Raw genomic sequence first — 26,928 nt, 5'->3', positions numbered from 1 at the left:
TGGAGAAGACTGGCGGGAAGACTGGCCAATTCTCATAATGGAACCGTTGAATGGAGAAAAGGTGGCTGGCGTGTTTTTGGTCGGTCGGTGGGGGGAACAGGGGTGTCGTCTCATCCTACGATGGGTGGGCGGCCGGAGACACGATCTTGCCCGGTGCTTTCGGGTCGTGAAATCATCATCATCAAGGTAAATGGGGAGATCGTGCTAAAATTATGGCTCGGCCCGGCGGTTCGGTAGCCGCTAAGGGGTACAACTTCATTAAAAGGAAATAAATAAATATATGAGGTACCGGTACCGATCTTGCATCTTTCCATCAGACAGGCCCGATAGCTTCGAAAGGTTTCAATGGTCCGATGCAGACGAGCGTTGAATGTGAAGAGCATATTTAGAGTATGTTTCGGATTCGAATTGAAGAATATGACGAATTTTGTGGTTTAAAAGAACCATTCTTTGATCTGTTATTGGAACTTCAAACCTAGATAGATATTGAAGAAGTAAGTTCTTCTATCAATTTAGTTGTAGTTTTATGATTTTTGATTTTTTGATGATGATTTTTGATTTTTGATGATTTTGATGATTTTTTTAAATAATGAAGTAAAATTTGTAATAACTTCCCAAAATATACTCCATCATAGCATTATCTTCTTCTTAGTGCTTATTAGACCAAGGATCCCCATTTATCCTTACTCCAATTACTTCAGTATCCAATTGTCAAGGATTTTATTTTGGTGTTGCTTTTAAAGTTGGTTAAAAATCATATATTGATATACTATTGCATACCTTAAGGCGCTTAGCATGGCAGTTGAGCATGTTAGCTTAAAATGCATTTGTTTTTCGATTTTTTTACAAATCTTCTGATCATTAAAGTAAGTCTTTAATGTTTAAATGTATAAGTCTTTTTTAAAGAGAATTTCGTTAGCTCGTATAGAACTTTATAAAAAAAATTCCTATATTTCATCAGATCTTTGGTCTGTGATCTATGAAACAATCTATAAGAGCGATGTTTTCAGACAGCTTCAACACACAAATAATGATAAAATTATAACGCGGAAACGACTTAATCAAGTCATATGTGAAGTCATTCTCATGCCCATCAATATGTAAAGATCACCACAATTAAAAGCTACTCATGAATATAAGCAAATCCATGCAAGCTAACCAATCTGCCTACACGAGACGAGCACCCAAAGAAATGCTCCCATCGTCATAAAATCGACACCCTTTTCGCATTATTAACGAGCGCCAGTCGGAACGGGCTTAAGGGTGTTGTTTTTTTTTTTTAAGATACCAACACTATCTAACTAGGGTGGTACACACGTCATTATTTTCATTTGCACACTCGCATGTCGAAGGCATTATTTTAGCTTCTTAGTCTGTTTTTTTTTCCTTTAAATATTCGACCCGTACCACCATGGTGCAGTAATAAGCCAAAGCTCCAAGGTGCCCCTCCCTTTTTTGCTGCGATGCATTATTTGCATGCTACTGGTTTATGTTGAGAATTCAGACAAAGATGGAGAGAGAAAGGGAGAAGGAGATAGAAAAGAAAAAAAAGAACGAATTACATGAAAAGTGCCTAATCACTTCGAACCTAAAGGTAAACGATAAACACTGAGGGCAGAACAACAAAAAGCCAAACGTCCCCCCCCCCCCCCCTCGAGACAGCGACGAGTTGTTGTGCAAAGAAGCAAACAGAAGAAAAAACCCAGGGCCCAACTGCAAGTCTGCCGAGAAAAACCGATCATCTTCGTTTGCAGTTCCAAGAATAGCTTTCCTACCCTAGCACTAACTAAACGGCCTACCCGAATGCGCCTCTGTGAGCCCTCTAATTCTGAGATGCAATCGGATCGGAGCAGGGGTTTTTCCCCCTCTACCGGCCGTGCGAGCTGGTGTAGGCATAACAACGCTAATTTTCGTTAAATATGACCACGGCAGCATAAAACCCCAATCACCGGACTAGCTGGCAGACAGGCAGCAGGATAGGAAGGTGCATAAACATGCCGCTGCAGCCAATCAATGCAAATCTACGAGGTGCAGCTTTGCCGCCCACCGGCATACACAGGCCAACTGAACGTTTCTTTGCGTCGAGATTTTTCTCTATCTTTTTTTTCTGGGAATATTGAACAAATGGGCGAAAGAAAAACAAATAATAAACAAAACCTCTTGCCAAGAGGAACGTAACTTTTGCATATGCATCACGGTGCACAAAAACACCGTTTCACAACTTCAACTGCCGAGTGCTCCAGTTTGCAACAATGCAACCGGTGTGGCTGTCGGCAGCCTATGTTTACCTTACCCCATAAAACAATAGACCCATGCCCAATGAGGGTGGGTGTGTTGGCTCTCGTCAGAAGTATCTGCACCCGGGCAAAGTGCAGCAAAAGCGGGCCAACAATTAAAACAAAATAGCAAATAACACAAAACCCATTCCACGGGTTTTAGAGAGAGAGAGAGAAAGAGAGTGAGAAAGTAAGAGTGTGGAACAAGGGTGCAATGGCAGGGGAGGATGTTGTTTGCGCTTCGACAAATCCCACCCACCCGGGCTGGGCATGCTACAAAGTCTGTCCAATAAACAAAACTGCCGCGTCGGTCTGTCAATGCAGCCGTAAATTTTTGCATTTTCCGCACAAATCAGCAATTATTTAGCGGCATGCCGGGTTGGGAGCCGCTAAAAAAAAACCTCCTCTTCATTGATGCTCGCCACCACTTCACTTCGTGTTTGGTTGTTGGAAAATATGTTAAACACATGCTCAAACACTGGAAAAGCTTTGGTGCAGCCGAGAGGGAAGGGAAATAAATCGTTTTGTTCCCGTCGCCTGGTTGCATTGCTCCCAATGCAAATCGGCACACGAGAAAGGGTAACTGATGGGGCTGTTTGTTTGACAAGCAGTCGGTAGGAAGTTGTGGAAACCCACTGGTGGTGATGGTGGTGGTGGAAAATTAGTCGCACAAGTGAAATTTACGTTGCCGTTGTGTACTGCGAACGGGTACGTTGAACGCAAACCAACTCCAGCTCCGCACATCGACGTGACTCCGACGTGATCATAATTTCAAGCACAACACAAGTAAACTAACCCCCTGCATTGTATGCCCCTGCCTCAACAGATCTGCTGCACAAGGAGCTGAGCGTGAACAGTTTGGATCTGTCCACGTACGACGGTAGCCAGTCGCCCGGGTCGGGCGGTGCGCTCACGCCCAACTGTCGCACCAAGCGTATGCGCACCTCGTTCAAGCACCATCAGCTGCGCACGATGAAGTCGTACTTTGCCATCAATCAGAACCCGGACGCGAAGGACCTGAAGCAGCTGGCGCAGAAGACCGGCCTGTCGAAGCGGGTGCTGCAGGTAAGTTCGTTTCGCAAAAAGTGTGCATTAATTGTAGGCATTTTTTAAAACATATTCTGATTAATCCAAAATCAGGTTTAAATAAGTATTTTTCTGTAAGATGCTCCATTCAAAAAATATAATTTATATTACTCCTGTTTGATAGTACAAATTTTGAAATAAATATTTATTTGTTATTATAGCATTTTATTTGTACTAATATGACAAATAATGCTTCTTCAATTTTCTGGCGTTTGCCGTTATATTTTGGCTCCAACTCTCCTATTATGGTCTCCAAGGCACCAATGTCTGACAGCGTGTCACAATTTTTGTCTTTAAGGTATCAATTTTGATTGTGAGTCAATCATTTTGTTTGCAAAATTTAACCTAATATATCAAACTGTGTGTTCCAAAATTATGGAATTGCAGTTAATATAATAATGATTTAATTGATGGAATTAAAATTATTATTAAATTACAATCATTTTGGAAGTTTCAATGTAGTGAAAAAGTCGTTTATTTTTTTCTAGCGTAAACAATCGGTTTGACATATATTAAATTTCATTATTTCCTTGTAAAAAAAACTTATAAAATGTTTATGTGTGATGTGAAATAACAATAGCCAAACATCTGCAAAAAAAACCTTGTAAAATTACCATGGTTCCTACAAAAGTCAAAAATTGATGACTTACAGACAAAAATAAATGCGTTTCAGTTAAAAATGTCCGCACACTATAAAAACTGATGCCTTCGAGCCAACATTCCGCGTTAACGACTGTATTTATACTTTACAACGGCCAGTTATAAACTAAACTGCTCAATCCATCCATAATGAAACAACATAGAGAGCATTAAACAATGTTATCTTAGTGATAGCGAAAAGCTTGAATTTATACATCCTATTTAAACGCTTTAAATGTGGTGTACAATGAATTAAAGCTCTTCAATGAAATTTTATTGAGATTAATTTATCTGTTTCAAGCTTTTTATTATATATTCTACTTATATATAAAGTATGAATGTGTACTAAGAAGGAGCCTTAAGGATAGTACGTTAGTCTAATAGTAGATGTCAATGGAAAATAAACTCTAGATAAACTCATAAAAAGCATAAAAAAATACGTACAAACAATAGATACAATTATATACCTCTATCTAATTTTCTAATCTTTTATTTATCCTATTCTCCCCTTCCCAGGTCTGGTTTCAAAATGCTCGCGCCAAATGGCGCCGGAACGTGATGCGCCAGGACGTGGGCATGGGCAACCCGGGCCAAACGCTCGGCGGACTGCCGACGATCGGTGCGGTCACGCTACACCACCATCACCACAGTGCCAACGGGCCGAACGATCCGGGCAGCATGGGCGACCTGTCCTCGACGCAGGTCCTCGAGGAGATGCACAACATGACGTTCGCCGAGCTGTACTGACACAATCTGATGATCAAGAACATGATCCTCTCGAATGTGATAAAGCTGTCGCGCAATCAGTCGCCGGCGGGTGACGGTGGCAACGGTGGCGGCAGTACGACTGGACCGGTCGCTGACGAAAGTACGCACGAGCAGCCGGGACACTTTCAGCTGCAGCAACCGTACGCCAACCACCGAACCGACGGTGCTGGTGAAGCTGATCTTGGCGGACACCCGGGACAGTCGATGGCGGCACTGCTCGATGACGATAGTGCGCCGCTGCTAGACGAAATGGCTCTCGAGGCGGACGCATCCAACATTGGCTGGACGTCGGTGGGTGGCTGCCTGGACGGTGCTAGCTGCGCATCGATGCTGGACGAAGCGTAAGGGCCGACGAAAATGGGGGTACGAGTTGTAATTAGGTGAAGAAGTGTTATGTAGAATAACAGCGTGCCGTAGCGATCTCGAAGCTCATCCACTCTTCACAAGCTTACAGAGGGCCGGATCGCTCTCTCTCTCTCTTTCTTTCTCCCATTCTCTCTTACCGTCGGAAGCCATATCGTTTTGTCACCTCGTTAACCCAAATGGGCCGTCCCCGTGAGTAGCAATTTTGTGCCCGCACGCGTCAACAAAGTGGCTTACTGTCGTCGGCTAATTGGTAGCCCTGAATCGAGCGACGGTATCAGCAAACTCATCAGCGCCATCATCACCATTATCGTTCGGTTCACACCAGCAGGCTCGTAGACAAAGTATAATGTGCATAACTACGTGATACGAGCGCCGGTGGAGGGCAGGCTGCAAAAATTGCAGCTCACATTGCAAACGATGCATCGGCCAATTTGCCACCCAAGCGGCTGCCTGGGAGCTGGGAGCGTGCCGTACAGCCATCACCATCATCCGATTTTCACCCGGCTATTTTATAATGAAAAGCAAACTTTCCCCTACCTGATGGAAAGCGGGGCGAGCGAAAATTGGTTTTTCTCGCTTCTGTTGATTCTACCGCTCCGCTTCGGCTAGAACTAAACGCGTTCTGGGTCGCTTCCGTTCCTGCCAGCACTCAGCTAACTGGTGGCGGCTTGCAGTGTAAAATATGTGTTTTCTACTCCCCCCCACCACAGCACCATTTAAGCCGACCTTATAATCATCCCGATAGTTACCCCAACCCTTTTGCGTCCCACGTGGGTCAAGCTGGCAATTAATTAATACGATAAACCAACAAACGATTAGTGGCGAAAGTGTTGCACCAGTGGCAGTACAACGTGGCAAACACAACGGTTTCGCTGTATGGAAACAAAAACATGCTCCCTCCCTCTCTGTTGTTTGCGCCACAACAGAATGGAGTGTTTTTATGTGTTTGCTCCTTCTGTGTAAACCCTTTGGCACTGCGCAAGAATTTACCATCGTAATTGATTTAATGGTAGGTTTTTCGGGAGCATGTAGGTTTCACACAAACACGTGTACACAATGTTGTTTCATTCTTTTGCTACCGCGCAAGTGCACATACACAAGCGCGTCTGTCCTGGTGAAGAAGGTTCGCGCTGTGATGGTAAAGCAAACAGGAAGCGCGATGGATGTTATGTTAATTGGAGCAGGGTGTACCGTACCCAAAGGGTCAAACCATCATTCGATGCGATGTAATTGAAAAAAAAAAAAGAAAAATACAACAACAACAAACAAGTGTTTTTGGCGCTTTATCAATTTACTTTTACTGCCCCATTACCGACACTGTCATCCGCGCGTCTATTAGCGCAACGAACAGTAGACATCAATGCAAGCGCAAGCGACGAACCTTCCAATGAGACAGCGTAATGATCAAGTCTGCACTGCCTTTTTTGCCCAATTGCCTCTCCGCGCCCCATTTGCGCATCACAAAACACGTGTTTTGACCCCGGTTCCATCAAGTGAAAATGTTGGAAATTCAATTCGAAGTACCAACCAAGCTTAATGAATCGTTTTTGCTTACAATATGGGGTGACAAATGGGAACGATCGCACCTCTAAGCGCGCGCGCGCGCAGTTGGAGCTCGGTGTACAAATTAGTGGTACAAATTAATTTACCCATGTACAAAAGTAAACGAAAACAACGCACACACATACACACAAACAATTGCCCTATTTCGTGTAGACAACAATATTCAAGTAGGTAGCGCTTTGTCGCTTTGGATGTTTGCTTCCACGAGCGGTTACCGGTAACGGTAACAACGATGGCGCTCATCGCGCAAAAGGTCCACACCAATTACAATAAGTTCGTACAGTTGAGGGTAAACAGCAGCAACAGCAGCTCCAACTTCTACCGCGTTTGCTCCATGTCGTTTGCTGTGCAGCCGGGAAGTGCATTCGCGCAGGAGAGGAGAGGGGGGGGAGTTAATTATTTTGCATCGCCACCACCCAGCGGGAGACGGCTTTTCCGCTTGTAGCTTTAATGAACTGCTACAAGGGCTTGCGCGGGTTACACCCGTCCCGGCCAACCCGACGTTTGGCTGACGAGCCTGCTCCCTGGCTCCTGGTGGGATTTGAAAAGTGTATTAATGATATTCATTACGCCTCACCGGTCCTGGTTCGATCAGGTCAGGCCCGATCGCAGCCAGGTCTCAAAAACAAAAAACGGCCGCCCGCCACTCGCGTTGTGCGGACATGATCGTTTCGCACACGGCTGACCCGTGCGGCTGTGCCGATTCAAATCTTATTATCCAATTAAAGACCAATTATCGGAAACAGAGTGAACAGATTTTGGAGCAGAGACGGAGGCAGCGAGAGGAGGAGAGCTACTTTTGAACCCCGCTCCGGCACACGTACAGACAAAGTGTGAATAATGCTGTCGCAGCGGTTTTGAGATTGAGATGCAAAATCACGACGACAGTGGCAATGTGAAGTGGCAACGGGTGAATGCCGTTTTCTGGTAGATGGAGCTACACGAAGGCCAATCGTCGGTTGACAGGTGCAGCAGAAATTGCAGCCGTTTTTTTTCTTTCTTGCACGATCCTACCTTTCTTCATCTGCGGTTCACGAGGCGAACGGTGATAGTATGATTAATGTTCGTTTAAGCAAGCTTAGGACACGATTAGAAGCCACCTAAACGTGTAGGAAGGGGAAATTAATAGTCTGACAACACGATTGCACAAAGAGGGTTGTCTGCAATCCGCTCCTGAGATCAGCTTAATAGAGTCTTTAGAGACCCTTTGGTGATACAAGCGATGAAAGAGCGCAATTACGCAAATTGATTCGTTCTTTGCGAATAACTCAAACATTGATTGGACATTTCAGATTCCTAAGATAGCTTATCCGTTCCTAAACAGACCATTCATTCATCACCAGCACAACATGATGAATGTAATAATATTCCATAACGATCACAATTATTGCTGATTGCATATTTACCCTCTTGCATCGTATCAAATCGCACTCTGAACTGAAACAGAAGAAAAAGAAAGACACATTAAAGCACCTATAATTTCATGTAAATTCTTCGCTCCCTCGCGCCCACCGCAGTTTGGCACGGTGTCAACACACGAGGCGAGGATGCACTCCATTGCATTAACATTTTTCGAATAAAATGCGCAAATTATGCCTTGTTAATGGAAATTCACCACCAGCAGCACACTCTGCTCAAGCACAAGCTTGCTGTGTTACCCTTCCGGCTGCTGGAAGAACTTGCTGGACAAAACAAACAAGTCTTTAAAATGTATGCCGTATGCCCGACCTGTTTGCTTCAAACCATGTATGCCGTGGAATAGTTTTACCAAACCCCTAGCCCCAGCCAAACCCGATAAAATGGCTTACTTTATGTTGGAAACATATCGGAACGCGCTAACGTGAGGGGGGGTGTAGGTACGATCGTTTAATTCCGGCGTCCAGGCGTAGCCGGATTCTTCGGACTCGATCGCCCGAAGTCACCGTGGATCGGTTGCGGACATGCGTCACCGTTAATCGCACGTACGGCTGACACGCGCGCGCTGCTACGTCGCGTGGAATCCCTGTGTGGGGATGAGCCAGAGCCTTGGGAGGGCTCTCATTACAGCACGGTGGAGCATAATTACTCTTCTCGTCGCTACATAAGGAGTCTGTGCAACTGAGGAATGAATGATGGAGGGGGGATTACTGTGGACGTGATGTTTGATGGCTTGTACGAGAGTTAAGGCGATAGCGAGAAGCGATCCGGTACCGTAATGCACGCCGAGGAAATGAGGATGATCGAGCTCGAACCAAACCAAAAAAACCACAAACCATTAAATTACGCATTGGCGTAGCTGTAGATAGAGAAAGTGTCGTTCAAAAAAGGGAATCAAGCTAGCGGATTAAGTAGTGTCAATCAGGTATTGTGCTTAGTCGTTTAATGATGCATATTGATGTGATTGTAGCACCTGTATTTAAAGTAAGAGCAAACCTCCCCCTTTAGCAAAAGGCAAGTAGCGAGCAAAACAAGGGTAACTGAAATCAAAAGTAGTTTCTTAGGGGCTTGATAGCAGGAAGGAGTTTTGTGCATCTTGTTTCCAACAAAAAAAAAAACAAGTAAACAAATTGCTAATCCAACGCATCGAGCCAGTTGTAGATTGTACATTGTAGCGAGTAATAAAACCACAAATCAACAAAACTCTCCAAAGAAGCTGCTGGACTCCATTTTTTTGTTTATTTCTTTTTTTTTTTCGATGACGTTTTTCAATTTCTGTCTGGGATTTTACAGCGCAAACATACGACAAGGATGCACTTTCCTGGTAAAAACGATACCCCCAACACGATAATGCCAAGGTGCAGAGTTGTGTTTTTACAAATATTTCCAGCCTTTCCCCTACCCCATTTCCCACGCAACACACACACGTACATCCGATGCACAACAACACTGCACACTGCGCAACCACTGTTACCGTTATCGGGGTACATAAATCGAACACCATCATGTGGTAGCAGCGACCTAATATCCTTTTTCCCAGCATCCCCCCCTCACAAAAAAAGAAGCCAAAACAGCATCGCATAGCCCTGCCGCAAGCTGGCGGTGGTCGCCGAACGCCGTGGTAAAAATTCAATATGGAATTTGCATCCAATTAAGGAATACTTTTTGCTCTGCACCGCTCCAATTCCCGGTAGGCTGGGCCCGGGAACGGATCGGATCGATCGGATCGATGTGTGAGCGAGAGCGGATTTACGTGAGCCACGATCCGCGATCGTGCCGAACGGGCGAGATGGTTATGGGGGAAGGGGACGCGGATGACACAACTCGGACCCGCCGAGAAAACAATAGAGCAGAATTATGGTGCGCATCGAGGTCAGCCGCCAAAAAGGACAGGGAGAGCGCTTCCGTTTCGCTAACGCCCCGGAGGTTTGGCAGAATGTTGGCGTTGTTTGGGAAGAAAATGTGTCGCCCAGAGTCGCCCCTTTGAAAACGGGAGAACTAAGTCAACGAATCGTGTTGTAGCTGCTTTTTTGTTAACTCCTTTCCGACGATCACGTCCTGTGAGGGTTGTTTTTTTATAGTTAATATTCACGCCACCTACGCCACCATTGCAAACTGGGAAACGAACTAAAAGCAAAAAGGAAAAAAAGAAAGAGAAAAACAAGCAAAAAAGAGCTACAGAAACGATAAAGCTTACGAAGCGTTTGCACAATCGCTAGCGAAAACTTGCGCAGAACACTGTAGCAGAACCACTGGGAGTAGAAAATGTGCAAGAAGTGAACATACACAAAAAAAAACACAAACACACACAGGCGAGTGTGCAGGCGAAACAAATGAAGATTACACACGGATTTCGGGTGGAGATTTGGAGCGTTCGTTCGTGATGCTGTGGCCTGTTTTTTGCTTTATTTATTTCATGCTATTCTTCACCAAACTGCTCTGTGTTTTTTTGTTTTTTTTTTTTTTGCTCACTATTATCTGTTTTCTGTTGCTTTTCTCTGTTCTTCTTTTGTTAAATCGTTTATGTTACTTTTTTTGTTTTTTTTTTCACCTTTTCTTCTTCTGCCACCAGAAATGCGTTTGTTTTGTTTTAAGCGGTTGATTTGTTACATGTTCTTTGTCTTTGTTTTAGTATGTGTTTTTTTGTTTTTTGTTTGTGTGTATGTTTTTGCGATTCCTTCATTCCCATTTTACTTGTGTATCCTTTACTTATTTGTGTTCTTTCCTTTTGTTCTAAAGCATTCCACTATTTACATAATTGCTCAAAAAATGCATCCCCGAAAGTTAGCTTTTATATAAGGCAACAGAAACAAAACCAAGCTTTATGCAAGGGAGTAAATAAAAATGGAAGAAACCATCACCAAAATGGAGGTTCTATTCCACTCAAGTTATGATCTTTTCAATTTTAAAAAGCTTAACATACCATTTTGTGTTCGTAAAACGCACAAAAGCATTTATTTTTGGTCGCTTAAACAAACAGTAGTCCACAACTTTTCGGTCAACCCTACGCCCGGCACGGCGCGGGATTATCAGCGCAGCCGCCGCGAACGAACATGCATCGGTCAATCGGTCCCAAAATATCACTACCGAACAAAGCGAAACCAGACCAATTAGCGAAATACCGAATAATTCAATTTCACGTAAATTTTTTCACCCCAAAATCTAGCCCCGTCGATCAGTGCGGTGGGAGCGGAAAGAAAAGGGAATGGCCGATCAACACCGGTGAAGGTGAAAAAACAAAACGTAAAATAACAACACTACAACTTTAGAACAAATCTTCCTGTTCGGTCAACTGCATTCTAAAAACCTTCGCCGCTCCTCGGACTGACCAAAAAATGCAGATCGCACTCCGGAATGATCGCTCCCTGCTGGATGATCGTTTTGGGCTGTCGGAAAGCGGTCGCTAACAGCACGCCCGAAACGTTCGGTCCCTAATCGGAAGGATATCATCCTTCAGCAACAACACCGCCCGCCGCTGTTTGCCCGGAACGGAAGCTCAAAATTATGACAAATTATGGCGACCTGATTTGACGCAATTAAGGCATTCCGGGAACGACCGAAGGTTCCGTCGTGTTTGGTATTGGGATTGAATGGTTTGTTTTTTTTGTTTTGTTTCCTCTTATAATAAAAACCAGCTCCAAATAAGCAACCCAACTGTAAGGATTTTCATCCAGAGAAACATGGAGGAAAACAGAAAATCTCAGACACCGGTCTTAACGTTGGCATACGGCATACCAGCAGCGAACTCCGGGACCGTTCCCGGTTGCGTTCCATTTACGGCGGCAACGCGCACGCACAAGCACTCACGCATTCACGCACACTCACGTGTGCACGCCAGAGTCCATGGGCCCGCACCGAAGGGCACATTAAGTTGTAAGTTTGAAAGTATTTAAAATTTAACAAATTTGATTACTTCCTTTTCGGGCGTGGGCCGGGGAAGACATTTTTCTCTCCCGGCATGGCGACACAGCAAAATTAATAACCCGCACTTTTCCTTCCCCAAACTTTCATAAATCACCGAGACCTACCGAGCACGGGGTAGTTGGTGGGTAGTTTTCGGGCAGCGATTTTCACTCCGGCTCCGGCACCGCTTTGATCACGACGATTTCAAAGGGATAGCATTGGCTTATTTTGGTACCGCCCGATCGATGCCGGAAGCGCGCCATTGGCATGCACGGTGATCGTTTCTAGCCTTATGCGGTATTGAGATGGTTTGCATGGTTTGCACGGATCGCGTGGTGGTAGGAAGTAGGCGATCGGCTTTTGGAAAATCATTTGATCGAGTTTTGGAAAACAAATCAAAGAAACCACGAGCGTTGCACGATAATTGGATGCAGAATCGATTCTAAAACGTTCAAGCTGGAGTAGTTTGTTTAAGGGCATCACGGTTTGAAAAGAAATGGATACAGTAACAAAGTAGCAAAACGCTTCGTATAGTCCGATTAGATAGTCAATTAGATAGTTTTATCCGAATGTTTTACATACTGTGAACTACACAGAAATAAGGTTCTGAAATCTTGGCCCAATTGCAACTTTTTCAGATTTATCCCTTTTTAAATTACATCAGATCATCGTATGCCTATTTTTTTTTTTTTTTTTGCTTTTTGACTGTCCCTTGGAAGACAAAGTGTTGATGTATCGACTTCAAAGCCGCTGAATTAGTCTAAAATTGACCTTAAATAATGAAACTGTCGCTAGCTTTTCCCAATATTTGTTTGTAGTCATACCAATAAAGAAAGTATGTTGTTTTCAGCTATCAGCCAGCTATTATAATTGATAAGTCCACTCTATTTTTTTTGGGCCAGCAGTTCTGAAAATGGCAATCAAACAATATTTTAAATTATGAGGATTTTTTTTCGGTTTCCCTGCTATGCCTTTTTTGTCCAATTCCAACAAACTTTAGCTTGAGACTGGGCTTTGTAGTTAAAAAGCGGAGCGTATGATTTTTTTATGTTTGCGTCTTTTTTCCATATTTAGTATTTGTGCCGGTCTGGTGGTACAGTCGTCAACTTGTACGACTTAACAACATGCTCGTCATGGGTTCAAGCCCCGAATAGACCGTTCCCCCATACGTAGGACTGACTATCCTGCAATGGGTAACCAATAAGTCACTGAAAGCCAATTCTACTTCACTGGTGGGTGCAAGGCAGGCCTAGACTGACAACGGTTGTTGAGCCAAAAGAAGAAGAAAAAGTATCCGTGATCTTTTTATGATATCTTCTTCTTCTTCTTCTTTTGCACAGCATTTTATAATATACAGATACATTTATTTAAGAAAATGCAAAAATAATATGCATTTTGAATCATTCTTTGAACCATTTTATTTTTATTATTATTTATTTTTATTATTTATAGTTGCAATATCAAATTTCCTTTTTTGTTTTGTTCTGTTAGTGTTATTTTTTTCTTTTTTATTATTTTGGCTTGTTATTTATTCTATCATTTTTATATTTTTTTTATTATTATTCAGAACGTAAAAACTAACATTTACTATCATCAACATAAAACCAGCGTTTGCTGAAGTTTGTCCAAATTTCACGCATCTTTTGTATGATCTTGTTAAAAAATTCCAAGCTTATATCAGCAACTAGAATGATTGCCAATCATCAAAGTAAAGTTACAGCTTAGTTTGTCAATCATATCGGTTACATTACCATAACAGTTTATTAAAATTGGATACAACGGTCTAATTGAAATATAACCAATACAAATCTTGTCATGTTTGTATTTAAGAATTTATGTTAGATAAAATATCAACAAAACTGGGAAAAGGTTAAATTATTAAATGATTTTAAACAAATATGCATTTTTGGTTTGTCTTTCAGCTATCAGATCACAACTGTACTCTATTATGTATTCATTTTGCCAAACATTTCTAATGATTCGTAATAAATTATAACATCATTTAAAACCTATTACCTAAACGATTCCTGTGTTTCCTACGTGACTCAACGCTGCCCGTTTTATCCTTTACCACAGAACCAGAACACACACACAATACACATTACGAATAGAAGTAAAAAAAGACAAAAACACGCCTGTTTGTTTGCGTTCCAATAGCACCCATAAATCTATCAACACCAAATAGAACCACCCGCCCGGGCAAGCATAAATCCTAGACCTAGGACAGGAACAAGCAACGTTGTCATCGTGGTCGTTGTAGTCGTTTGCCCTCACTAAAAGCCGAACCAACCAACAACTCAATAGTACAACCGGTTAAACGGCACCCTTAAGCTTGCAGCAGCAGCAGCAGCAGTAGCACCAGCTTCCGAAAATGAAGGAACGGAATTTTTCCCCCAAAGTCCCAACAAAAAAAGCCCTCTAAAACAGGACGTTATCTTTCAACCTCGATTAACCCGAACGCCCGCGAGTTGAGAGGCAACATCCTTCTCTCACGCCATCGGTCTGTGTGACTGTCGGTGCGACACGGCGAGCGCTTCTGTTTCACCCCACGGATGAGGGCCGTACATCATCGGTGAAACAGCAACGCCGCCCAGGATCGCTGCCGGGTGGGAAGGTGGCCACCTTTCCCCGGGCAGGTAGAAATCGATTTCTTAATTTATATCGCTTCCCTTTGCCCCGGTCCGCTAGCGTAGCGACACACGGTGAAAACAACGACAACAAAAAAAGAGCGACGGTTCTAAACCAGGAACCAAGCCATACATCATTTCCGTAGATGCTTATCTTGCGCCTAAAGATGCTACCGAAAATAGTTCGCCCGAAAACGCCCGACGGCAGCAGCCGGCCGACATTCCTATCTCACGGACTTGTGTCCCGGCATCCATGGGGTAGGCCCCGATCCTGAGAAGAAAGGTTTGAATGTTTTCTGCCAAAAGCAAACACAAAAAGCAAAGCAGCGAAACAAATCGTACCACCAACGCTCTAACCGCGGGGCCAGTTCCATGAAATTTCGCTCACAAAGCTCTGTGTCACAAATATTCCATCGCGATATTCCGGTGATCGTCATTCCCGCGCGCAAAAGCGATCCTAATTAGGGCTGGGAAAAAGGCCCTCGATATGACCATGTCCCGGTCGGTGGGAATTGGTCCTTTTTTTTGGGCTTGGACGAACCCAACAAACCCTAAACTGCCAATGATTGACCGATTGACTGGCCGCGAGGAAGTCGTGCGGCCTACCTGCCCTATCATTAACACTCTTGAGGAAGTATTTATCTAGCACACGGCGCTAGGCGATTATCGACGCGCTTCCGGTCTTACCAAGGTGCCGTCCCGCTGTCCGACACCGACCTGACCCTGTCAAGAGAGTTGCGCGTCATATGCCGCACTGCCACCGCATAGACAAGACGCACCAGGCATTTCCTTTTCATCCACAGTCCATGCCCAATTCCAATGCCATTGCCGGATCTGTGCGTTGCGTTGGTCCTTTGCTGTTCGGTGTGCGTTGCTGACTCACCGTGACGAACGCGGGGCGAAACACGATCGATTGGACGGTGGCGTCCACCAGCACGAACCAATCATTGTTTCACATCGTTATTATGTCGATTATTCAATTAATTCGCTCCCCACCCTGCGCCATGTTCAACGTTTGAACAGAGCAAGGGGATAACGGAGGTGCAAATACACACACAAAAAGGGAAGAAACTGTGGAGGGAAAGTGAAATTACACAATGAGAAAATTATAGACTTTGAAAGACTTTGGTTGGTTGGTTGGTGGCGTTCTTTTTTTTTCGGTAGCAACCAGTAGCCTGCTTCGATCAGAATTACTAGTCGTAAAAAAACTCCCAAATCGTGCTGATCGTGGCAGCGCAGAATAAAACTCATACCCGCCGAGCCGATAATTTTCGACGGTGTCCAAACGTCTTCCGTGGCTACTGGGCTGTCCGCCCTTTTCCTTGGCAGGCTGCAGAGAACCGGGTCCAACCGGGTGAAGGCGTAATTCTACAAATTAAGACAATGAAACAGCACCATGACGCTGCAACAAGCTGTGTGGGGAGGGCGTTAGAACGGAACGCTTCTCTTCGTCGTCACCGTCGTCGTCGAGCGGTAGCGGGGGGATTAGTACATCCGCCTGGCCACGTTTTTGGTTCTTTCCCACAAACAACTTATCTTCCTCGTCCTGGTCAAACACACACTGGTCGCAAAAGGTTAACTGGCTACACAAATAAACTCTACCAGCTCATCACATGTCAATGGTTGCTACGCTCATGCTCAAGTGCCTATTACCAAGGCCATCTCCCCGCTGCATAACTTACCCGACAAGACACAACTCACGGAGCAGGCCCTGCCAATGTTTGCCCAACATACATCAGTGCACAATTTGTTGCCTGCTAGCGTTTATTGAAAATTGAGGTGTTATTTATCGGCCGCAGCTCATAAATTTGTCCCAGCACAGTTGCGAACTGTGAAAACACCAATTCCCTGTCAGGTGTAAGGCCTCGCTCGGCCGTTCCGAGCTGGGAAATGAATTTTCCCAAGTGCACATTTGCATACGCTGGGCTAAGCAGGGTAATCTTATTTAACCGGGGAAAGGGGAACGGGAAATTTATGATTGCCCGTTTTGCCTGTTGAGGCGCTACCACCCGGCGGGTCGACCGTCGCTGGATCGAATTCTCATCGCTTTGCACCGGGTGCGCGCACTCGTCGCTCGTCGTAAATTTTGCCCGTTTTTTAACCGTTTGGCGCATTGGTTTTGGTTCATTCACAAACCAACCACGGGCATCGTGGGCTGCGGGTTCCCGGGGGAGTGCATCAAACGTGTGAATGAAGTGCCACGATGGGGTGATGCTTTGCCCGCTTTATGATGATGCAGCTCCGCACTCTCTGGGGGCTCTGTTGTGGGCAAACGAAACCCCTAGAGTAGGTGCAATTCGATGGAAAGATCACATAAAGTTTGCAGAATAAAAGCGATTTTGATCGTCATCATGTACTCAAAGTACTAAGAAGAATATTTTCTCCAAACAACGTTTTGTTACTCTTGTTTTATGCTTATAGCTGTTTTGTTCTTCTTTTTTACATTGTTAATATAGTTAATATATTTTATTTCTTTTTTTCATTTATAATTTCACCTTATTAATTTGATTTTTGTTCTTGTCATTTGCTTTTGAAGTTCCATTATATTTTTCTTATTTTGAACCTTTTCTTTGTTTCAATATAAAAAAGCATTTTTATATTCTTTTTCTCCTATTTTCCACTTTCCATGTTTTTTTATTCATCTTATAAATTCAAACCTTGTTCTTGCCTTGTGCTTTTTTTTGTCATATTTTGTTTGCTTTGAACTTTTTCATGATTTAATTAGTTATTAGTTTATTTTGAATTTTATTTTATTTTCCATATTTTAAATTACTATCTTGACAGTATTCAGATGCATGATCCATTTATAAGTTTTAAATATTGTTTTTTATCTTTTCATTAACTGGTTCCCAAATTTCGATTAATTGATAAACATTGTGCCAGATTGTTCGCGATCAGGACCTGTCTCTTGTTTAGATTAACATCTCATATATTTTAATGTTTGGCATATTATACCTGATTTTATATTAATCAGAACTATCTTGTATATTTTTTATGTTTTTTTTTCATGTTTTCAGTTTATTTTAAATTTCATGTATTTGATTCATTCATTGTTGAAGTCACGAATTATCTTCTTTCTTTTTCATTATTCTTGAATTCTTTTGTAGTTGCATGATGTTAATCAAACTCATCATATTTATCAACTTTTAAAATTACCTGTTATTTTTCTATGTTATAAAATTATATTTTTTTAATATTAATTGCTTATCATGTTTAATGAATGTATACTTATAAATTCTATTACTTTTGTAATAGTATACAATGTAAAATATTTTAAATACTGTTTCCATTATTTTACGTTTCATGCAAAGAAACGTAATCAACTTCCCATGGCACTTCGGCCAAACCAGAGATCGGTCACGCTCGCAGCACTCTCAGGTTATGAGCGCAAAATTGAAATCGGATAAATAATCCATCGGACAGATTGGAGAACGCTCAGAGCAATCTCGCGTTGCGCAAATATTGAAAGTTCGAGCGTGCCTTCGAGCGTAAGTATTACAAAATAATAATAATAAAAAAAAACTTCACTTCCAATAGGATACGAATCGATTTGGAAGAAAACCACGATCCACAGCAAAACGAAACGTTTCATTTCGATTTTATTATTTATTTTACCTTCTCGTCCCCTCGATCCTCCCTGTAGCTTCCATCCGAAGCCCCGTGGCCGTGGGTGGGTGTGAGGTGTTTTAGCAATAATATATTGATATTACCACTCGAATACGTGTAAATTGTTTTATCCATTCGGGCGCTTTCGCCAACCGAAGGCTTGAAGAATGGACGGCTGTACACTGTACAGCCCCGCAAGGCGCCGTTTCGAGGTGACGTATCGATTCTGGTCGCCTGTTGCCCATTTTGCTGCACACACACACACACACACACACACATCGGTGAGAGGTGATAAGCGAATGAATCGCTGCCTGCGGGATGCTGCTGCACGATTCGTATGCAAAGATATTCGCTGGCTGGCCCGCCGGCCCGCCGGTGTGGAGTGCGCTTCACTCATCTGCCTTGCGGCGATCTGCATTCATCTTGCGGACACCTTTTGCTGTGTTTGTAACATAAGAGCATAAGAATAAATACTGCGTGTCCATCCCGGCGAAACGTAAGTGAATCGATCGTACAGAAGAAAAAAAACGATCAAGGGAAAGGGAACGTAAGTTTTAATTTTATTGTTTGCTTTAAGCGACCCGATTGGAAAAGTAATTGAAGCATAAATCAAGCAGCAAAATGCAAATAACCGGGGCAGTGATTTATGCGGTGGGTGTTTTAAGGTGCGATGATAAATTCATAATTTAAATAAATATTTACCCAGATGCGTACCTCTGCCGCAGGGGGACTTTGGAGAGGGTTTGATTTTGATCGTCCAATTGTTCGATGCGTTTTATAGTTGCTTTATTGTTGCAGGCAACAATCAAGTTTATTAATATTTGAATTTATCAACGCGTTAAAAAGTTTGCTTAAAAAACTATTGGCATAATTTACAGAACGAATGAATGTTAATCAGTAGGTCAAACAGTATAATTTAAAATACTAAAAACACAAAAATTAAGCGAAAATTTATAATAATAAAAAATATTATACCAAGAGAACTGTTAAGCAAAACAATAATTACACAGGCTGAAAATAAATAACATGAATTACAGTTTCTACGATCTAAGCGAATAATACATTTCAGAGACAGTTGCGTTACTCGACATTTTGCGTAAGTGGAATATCACGTTTTTCAGCCAAAACATGGTTGATAAACAGATATATTTGTTATTAATTTAGTACTCTTAAGCAATTAAATACTTTTTTCATACAATTTGTGTAAATAATTCGGTCAATTCTGACAGTTTAGAGCTTTCACATTTTTTAACTGTAATGTAATTTATTATGTCACTAGATAACTGTCAAAATGAAATAAAAAATGCTTTTACTACGAGTTACTCGAAGAAAGACTGTAATGAAAGAATCTTACCGACCAAAATAATGCAGAGAGAAACCCTGCAATTTTACAGGACTGAAATAGAAATAACAGAAGGAAAATAAAGGTAAATAGATTATATAAATTTGTAAATATTGATAAGACAGAAATAAAGTTAATAGATTAACTGATATTTCTTCAAAACACAACTTTCGATTAAAAACGTAAGGAAAGCTACAGAAATAGAGCACATTTTGTTTGATGGATTTGGAAAATTGTAGATACTTTATTTATTATCATTATTTCATTAGCAGCTCGTAATAATGTCGTTCATAATAGAAATAGGGCAGGAATGCTCTCTCTCTCTCTCTCTCTCTCTTTCTCTCTCCCTCTCTCTTTCTCTCTCTCTCTCTCTCTCTCTTTCTATCTATCTGTCCGATTGATTTAGTTATCGTTTAGTTATGTTAAATTTTACTTTCTTATTCGAGTGAAGGAGGGTTGGTTGTTGCTTCTGCTGCCTTCATTTATTCCTTTTCATATCAGATTTCAGCATTAATTTGTTCGCTAGAATATTATTCTGTTTCACCTTCTTCCCAGCCAGAATGCGCCATTATAACTATTATTTTTTAAACTCACTTTTTTGTATAATTTGTCTCATTTTAACACTGTCCAGCGGTCTAAAAACGATTAAATATCAAGTAGTACATGAACTCAGATCGTTGAAACGCAACCGTACCGCTAGAGAAATAGAAATGCAACATCCGATTGATTGAGAAATACTTTCCCAAACTGAACAATAACAAAACGCATTACACAAACATTCGAATGATATGAACTGCGCCCTCCCTCGGCCTTTGGACCACCGCGAGAAGCACCGCTTAAACCTTTCTACATAACAACAGTAAGTGTGTATGGTGGAATCAAGTTACAAAGTATGGCGTTCAAAAGGGCCGATTGTACAGATCGTTTAAAAAATGCAGCGAAATGTTTTGGCGCACCGCTCTTCTCTAGCGCTCTACTATCTTGTACTCCAAAGCCCCACATGCAATTGGATCGGTATGTGCGTACGTGTGTGTGTATCTCTCTGTATGTATATATGTGTGTGTATGTGTGTCTCTGGATGTATATGTGTGTGTGTATATAAACGCGTATATGTAATGTGTATAAAGTTCGTATATATCATTAGATACGCAGCGCTGTTCGGAGCATATTAGGCGGGACGTTAGATTTTTTCAATGTTACTAATTATTACTATTTAAGAGATGTGTTAATACCTGATAATGCTCTGTTTTCTCTTTACCATTCTTGTACCTCCGTTCCTACCGTATATGAGTTTACGCATGCACACACGCACAACCACACCCACTCTTTTCTAAACTTTCATCATTCATTTTGGCAAAGGTTCATCAAATCAATCCTTCTTAGTTGTCCTTCCCGCGGTCCCTCTTAACTTTCGAATGGAATTAGCGGAATGATAATATATCATTTAGCTCTACCCATCAAATGGAAGCGGAAGTAGCACATGGCGGAGGACTGTGCATGTTCAGTGTCACTTCCAGGCGCGAATGGGGGGGCTGGCCCTGTGGTTTCGTGTTATATATTCCAATAGGAAAATAGGGATTTGGAAGATTTGTTATCATTGTGCCACGATGTGTATTGTTGTGTAAGCCGCATCTAACCGGGGGGGGGCGATGAGAGCTTTATACTAGAACATTTAAATGCTCTTAAATATTTTGTTTTCTTTTCGTTTGCTTTTCGCTTCCGTGAAGCTAGTTCATCAAGAAACTATGTTTTGTTTGTTTAAGATATTCAAAATTATTGCGACGCAAAAAGGGATCTGCTGCTTAACTAAACTCATTTTACACCTCTGTTTACTCTTATTCTCTACCAATGGCATACGTGGTTTGCTCTAGCGCTTTTTACTTAAACATTACACAGGAAGGAAGAAAGTAAGTAGCAATGAGAGACATTCATCCGATGTCCCGCTGAACGTGCCGCACTTAGAACCCAAAAGTAAATCAAACCTATTGGAAAGCTAGCAAATAATAGTTCCATTACTGTGTTTTACTGTGGGCAATGCAACAGCAAAATTAAATTTAGCCCAAAATTTACAATAAACATCCTGCAAGGTCAAACACGTTTTGATTGCGTACTGCGCATTAAGTTAACGCATTCTAGACACTTTTCACAGCTTTCTCACAGCGTTCTGCCTTTTTTTTAATGATTCTTCCAATTAGTTTTTTGGCCACAAAAATTATTTTTTAGAAAATCGTTCAAAAACCAACGCTTGTCTTGAGAATCATGGCATTTTCAACCGATTAGACCAATTTGTCATTTCATAAAACGAGATTAACTGCAGGCATACAAAATGGACGGGGTGACGAATGTGATTTGTAGGGAAAAGTACATTCTTGCTGAACTTAGAACTGAACTTTTCTTTTTAATGTTGGATGATACAAAACATGTAACTAATACATCGCCCCAAGAACTGTACAAATATAGACGGCGTTCATTAAAATTTAGTCAATAGTCCACCAGACAAGATAAAATGTGCTAACACGCTTGATGATGTTGAATGATATGAAATCGTGTGACGTCATGCTCGACTCTCCGCTTTGCAAGTTTGCATCTATACACACACCAAAAGGAAATTGGACATTATAAAGCATTTGGACTGATTGTTTGTGTTCCAAATAAACCATCAAAATAAAATGCTCCCTCTTTCATCTGCGTACGGAGAGAATCCGCCCCTGTTAGCCCTCACGATCGCACAGGCACTGCAGCGTGGCAGCACTAGCGATCGAACGAGTAAAATCATTTTAAGCTTTTCCCAACGCTGTTACCACCACCGCAGCCGGTGCTGCTGTTGTTGCTGCTACCGTTCTGAGCGTTCCCGTTGGTGACGTTACTATTGCTGGCAGTAGAATTGTTCGCCGCATTTCCACCGTTATTGTTATTATTTATAGCTGTGCTGGTATTATTTTGGCTGTTGTTCCCATTACCATTGCTACTGTTGGAATGATTATGTTGCTGCTGCTGCTGCGGGTTGCTAGCACTGCGGTTCAGATTATTGTTCAGCGGAACGGTGGCACGTTGATCTTCCATGCGGCCTCCCTGGAGGCGCATGATAAGCGAAAAGAAATCCTCATCCGGCACGGTTGCGCCACTGTTCGACGCGACGCTGGCCGGTGCGACGACCTGGCCTTCGGTCGCCTCCGCATCGAGCGTTATATTTGGCGTTGGCAGCTCCGACCGTTGCTCCTCAATGCGTGAACCCTTTTGGCGGGAGAGAGGTAACGTTAGCGCGCTTGTGCGGGAGATTCATTCCATTTCCAAATGCACACACTCACCTGGCATCTCATCAGCATGTCGAGGAACGCATCGTCCGGTGGTGTACCGAGCTCGACCGGATCTTCCGGCGTGGTGGACCCCGGTCCCGATTCATTATTGTTCGTCGGACGGCTCATATTGTTGGCATTGCCGAGCGATATTCGCTTCAGCCCAGGCAGCAGTGCTCGTTGTTCATCCATTCGCTCCGACTGGAAGTGTGCAATCATTTCCAGCAGCACGTTCCTATAAAGAGGGGGAAGGAAAGCCCAACGGTAGCAGCAATTAGAAGCGTTGCGGAACATACGGTAGCGATAAGCAATCACATTACCTATTCTCCTTGCCCGCCGGTGGGTTGTTGCTGTTATGCTGTGTCAGTGGTTTTCTCGCAGAATCAACACTTTCAGCATGCGTTAACTATAAAGGAGTAGCACACAAAACAGGGCACCAATTAGCAAACCAATCGTTTAATAAACTTACTTATACCCACAACTAACCTTCAGCGTGCAGCGCTGATCGTCCATACGCTTGCTCTGCGATCGGGTCAGTAAATCGAAGAAATCTTCGTCGTTGCTCTTGAAGCTGTTTTCGCTCTTTTTCACCTTCGACGGCTGGGACGGCGGTACCTGCGCATTGCTCGTTTGATTCTCCTGGACGTTATGCTGGGCCAGCTTTTTGCCATCCGGCGTTAGCTACAGCGCGAAAGATAAACATACACTTCATTAGTCTCACTCGATCAAGCGCGATATCGCACCGCAAACTGTTCAGTTGGTTTTCGTTTTTTTATGAGCTCCCCGAGGAAAGTGCCGGTGGAGAAATGTTGCCAAAAACTCGTTCTTATCTCACCCGGTCGAAGATAAGGGCACACCGTTGTTTGAACAACCATTCTGTCTGTCGCCGAAAAGTACCAATATGGACACCACCTTTCGATACGCACTTGCCACAGTGAACTGAAGCGACAGCTGGGCCAAACCGCGTGCACACAACCCGGAGTTGATAAAAAAAAGGGAGGTGGGGATGGCCCCGATCAATCCCATCGCCAATGATGCCCGCACTACACCAAACCCGTCAGCCGTTACGCATCCAACACATTCCCATCAATTATCATAGTTTGCGCGCTTGATTATAGGTTTGCCACCGGCAGGCATTTGTTTTTGTTGTTGAATCGACCGGCCGCGATTAGCGATAACAATCTCTCACATACAAACACACACACTAAAAATCCCTCCCCCTCTCCCCTTATGTTTACACAGCTCAATAGAACGACGGGCAAGCGTGTGCATACCTTAATTAGGTCTAGCTGTTCCATGCTCTGGCGGCGCAAGCGATGCTGTTTGCTGGCGGCAAGGGAAGCCACCTTGGCTGCGGCCGCCACGTGCACCTGCTGTCCGTGGTGAGTGTGATGGTGCAGCGATCCTGATTCACTGTCCCCGGCCCCGTCAGTCGGTGCCTTCGCGGTTACCGCGTGTGGGGCAGTGTGTGCTCCACCCAGCTCTCCCGGCTGCGCAGCTTCCACGTTGGCTTCCAGCTCGGGCAGGCCCAAAATTTTGCGCAAATCGGCCATGTTCATGCGGGCCGTACTTTCGCCCACCATGTCGCCCAGCTCCTTCGCCAGCAGGTAGTGCGAGTTGGCGTAGTGCAGCGCCTTTTCGTGATTGCCGATCGAGGTGTGCGCATTGCCCAGGCTCCAGCAGGCACGCGCCTCCCCGATGCGATCGCCGAGCTCCTGCGCAATGGCTAGATGCCGCTGATGGTAGTCGATCGCGGTGGGGAAATCGCGCAACAGCGTGTACGTGTTGCCGAGACTGTAGCACGCCTGCGCCTCAACTGCCCGTTCGCCCAGCTCGATCGCTAATGATAATGTACGCCTGCGGGAAACGAAAACGGTTATTAGTGAAACGGGCAAAGTTTTAAGAAATACAAACAACCCCACAGTAGATCCGCACCCCATCCCCTGTACGCACTTGTAATGATTAGCCGCCTGCTCGAAGTGACCGAGAAAGATGTGAGAATTGCCCAGGTTGCTGTTCGCTCGCCGCTCCGCCGCCTTATCGCCAAACTCGCGCGCTATTCGCAACCGCTCCTGGTGGTGCTCGATCGCCGTCTCGAACTGTCCGAGCAGATAGTACGTGTTGCCGAGATTGCCGCACGCCCGGCCCTGCGCACCGCGATCGCCCAGCTCGCGCATCAGCCGCAAGTTTTGCTGATAAAAGTCGACCGCCTTCAGCAGCGAGTCCTGCACCTCGGCCGAGAAATCGCCCGGATCCTTCTGCCCGAGCTGCTTGCCCTTGGCGTGATACACGTTGCCCAGGTTGTACAGGGCGCGGCCCTCCGACAGCCGGTCCTCCAGCACGCGCGCAATGGCCAGATGGCGCTGGCAGAAGATGGCCGCCTCGTCGAACCGGCCCATCACCTTGAGCGTGTTGCCCAGATTGCCGGACGATTTGGCTTCCCCGAGCCGATCGTTCATGGAGCGGGCGAGCGTCAGATCGTGCTTGTGGTACTGCATTGCCTTCGTGTAGTCGCCCAGGTAGAAGTACGCGTTGCCAAGCTGGCTGTAGATTGCGCTGAGCGTACGCAGATCGTCCGTACCGGCCTGGATGGCGGCCTGGAAGAATGCCACGCCCGCCCGGCAGTCGCCCGATTTGCACAGCCGCTCGCCCTCCAGCGCCAGCTCCAGGCACATCGACGAGCCATCGTTGTTCTGGGTGGAGAGTGAGAGAGAGAGAGCAGAAGAAAAAGCAACCGTAAGATGCTGGCGGAACAGACAGCACGCTAGGGATGACAGCGTTTAATTGATCTTGGCGCTCTCGCGGAGCGAAACAAACGGAGCGATTCATGCCACAGTGTACCGCCCCGTTCGCTTTTTCCTGTTTCGCCTCGCGAGTCCCATCATCGTGACGACTGCACCAATTATGATTCACTGCCTTTTTTAGTAGGGTGTGCATGGGGTCATAATAAGAGGCATTTGGTTGCTTCAAATGAAAAACAGTCGATCGGTCTGTCTGTTCAATTAAGTGGATCTTGGGCTGGAAGAGAAAATGAAACAAGTAAATCGCCGTCGTATACGCTACCTGATCGCTGGATAAATTTTCAGCGCTTGCTGAGAGTGACGACATCGTACGAACCGTGCGGGGTGTTCGTGTGTTGGCTCGGAATGTTCGAAGAAATAAAAAAAAATCCGCTCCTTTTTTATGACCTTTATCTGCTCAGCTGGAGTTGATTTGGGCAATCCGGCGAGAAAAACCCCCCTGTTGCCTCCGAAAGAAAAACACTTTCCCTTGTGTTTTGTTTGTTTTCCCTTCTCCGGTTGTCTTCCGTGCGTCTCGCTTGCCCACACACTAACCGTTTTTTGCTTCTGTTTCACTTTCTCGTTCACACACTCACACACACACACACTCCCCGACGCGTTTCTTTCTCTCGCTCTCCCTTCTTCTATCTAACAAGCATCTTTCTCGGCAACTTGTTGTTGTGATGTGAAGTGTCCGTGATGATGCCGTCCCCCGATGAAGAGATTCAGATTTGGGGTCCAATATCGATGATGGCGAGTATTCTACGCAACAAAACACACGGCTGCTGTACGGCTATCAAGGATGAGTATATTTTGCGTGCCAAAATGTAAACTATGTCACACACAGAAACACAGTCTATCGTTCCGGGCAAGCCCCTTTGCTCGCGAAGCTTTTCGCATATAAACACGCACGCACACACGCAGAAGCCACCACAATCACTGTCCACACGACACGTCGATGGCATACGGTGCGGGACTTTGGCCGCTTTTGGCGCTGGGAATCCGTAGCATTCCGTGGATCGCGTTTGCGGGACACTTTCGTAGCTTGCTGGCAGCAAATTATCGTGCACTTTCCTCCTCAACAACAACTACAACATCACGGCACAGCGGGACAGTTCGCGGGCTCGCTGGCTTGACGTTTCATTGACAGTTTGCATTTGAAAAACGGGTTATTTTCGTTGCAAAATCAAAAAGGTTTTTTTGTTTTATTAAATTTGCTTGTGTTTTATGTTTTATTTCTACGTAAATCTAGAGTTAACA

General features: G+C 44.1%; 2 protein-coding genes across 2 annotated transcripts in view; one reads left to right on the top strand and one right to left on the bottom strand.

Moving 5' to 3' along the window:
* The window catches only part of LOC121597021 (LIM/homeobox protein Lhx9-like), a 33,771-nt gene extending 29,016 nt beyond the window's left edge, over positions 1-4,755 (top strand). Inside the window, exons 6-7 of the mRNA XM_041922481.1 lie at positions 3,103-3,341; positions 4,518-4,755. Coding sequence (XP_041778415.1) covers positions 3,103-3,341; positions 4,518-4,748 — 470 coding nt within the window. The 3' untranslated portion in view covers positions 4,749-4,755. The remainder of the gene's footprint in view (positions 1-3,102; positions 3,342-4,517) is intronic.
* Positions 4,756-20,029: 15,274 nt separating this feature from the next.
* LOC121596338 (G-protein-signaling modulator 2) lies at positions 20,030-26,810 on the bottom strand. Its single transcript, XM_041921189.1, has 7 exons — positions 25,952-26,810; positions 24,842-25,581; positions 24,163-24,745; positions 23,375-23,569; positions 23,209-23,294; positions 22,901-23,123; positions 20,030-22,826 (listed from the first exon to the last, which is right to left on the bottom strand). Exons 1-7 carry the CDS (start codon positions 25,994-25,996, stop codon positions 22,365-22,367), a joined length of 2,334 nt encoding a protein of 777 aa, XP_041777123.1. The 5' UTR covers positions 25,997-26,810; the 3' UTR covers positions 20,030-22,364.
* Between the last annotated feature and the right edge of the window lie 118 nt (positions 26,811-26,928).

Source organism: Anopheles merus, chromosome 3R (genome assembly GCF_017562075.2).
Source record: "Anopheles merus strain MAF chromosome 3R, AmerM5.1, whole genome shotgun sequence".
In the NCBI taxonomy this organism is placed as follows: domain Eukaryota; kingdom Metazoa; phylum Arthropoda; class Insecta; order Diptera; family Culicidae; genus Anopheles; species Anopheles merus.
This window is presented reverse-complemented; position numbering and strand designations above follow the sequence as displayed.

Excerpts from the sequence above, each read along its gene's own strand:
- LOC121596338 (XM_041921189.1), bottom strand. The coding sequence starts at position 25,996 with ATGTCGTCACTCTCAGCAAGCGCTGAAAATTTATCCAGCGATCAG. Across the intron at positions 23,295-23,374 it reads ATCAGCGCTGCACGCTGAAG|TTAACGCATGCTGAAAGTGT; the intron begins GTTAGTTGTGGG and ends ACTCCTTTATAG. Across the intron at positions 22,827-22,900 it reads ACATGCTGATGAGATGCCAG|GGTTCACGCATTGAGGAGCA; the intron begins GTGAGTGTGTGC and ends TCCCGCCAAAAG.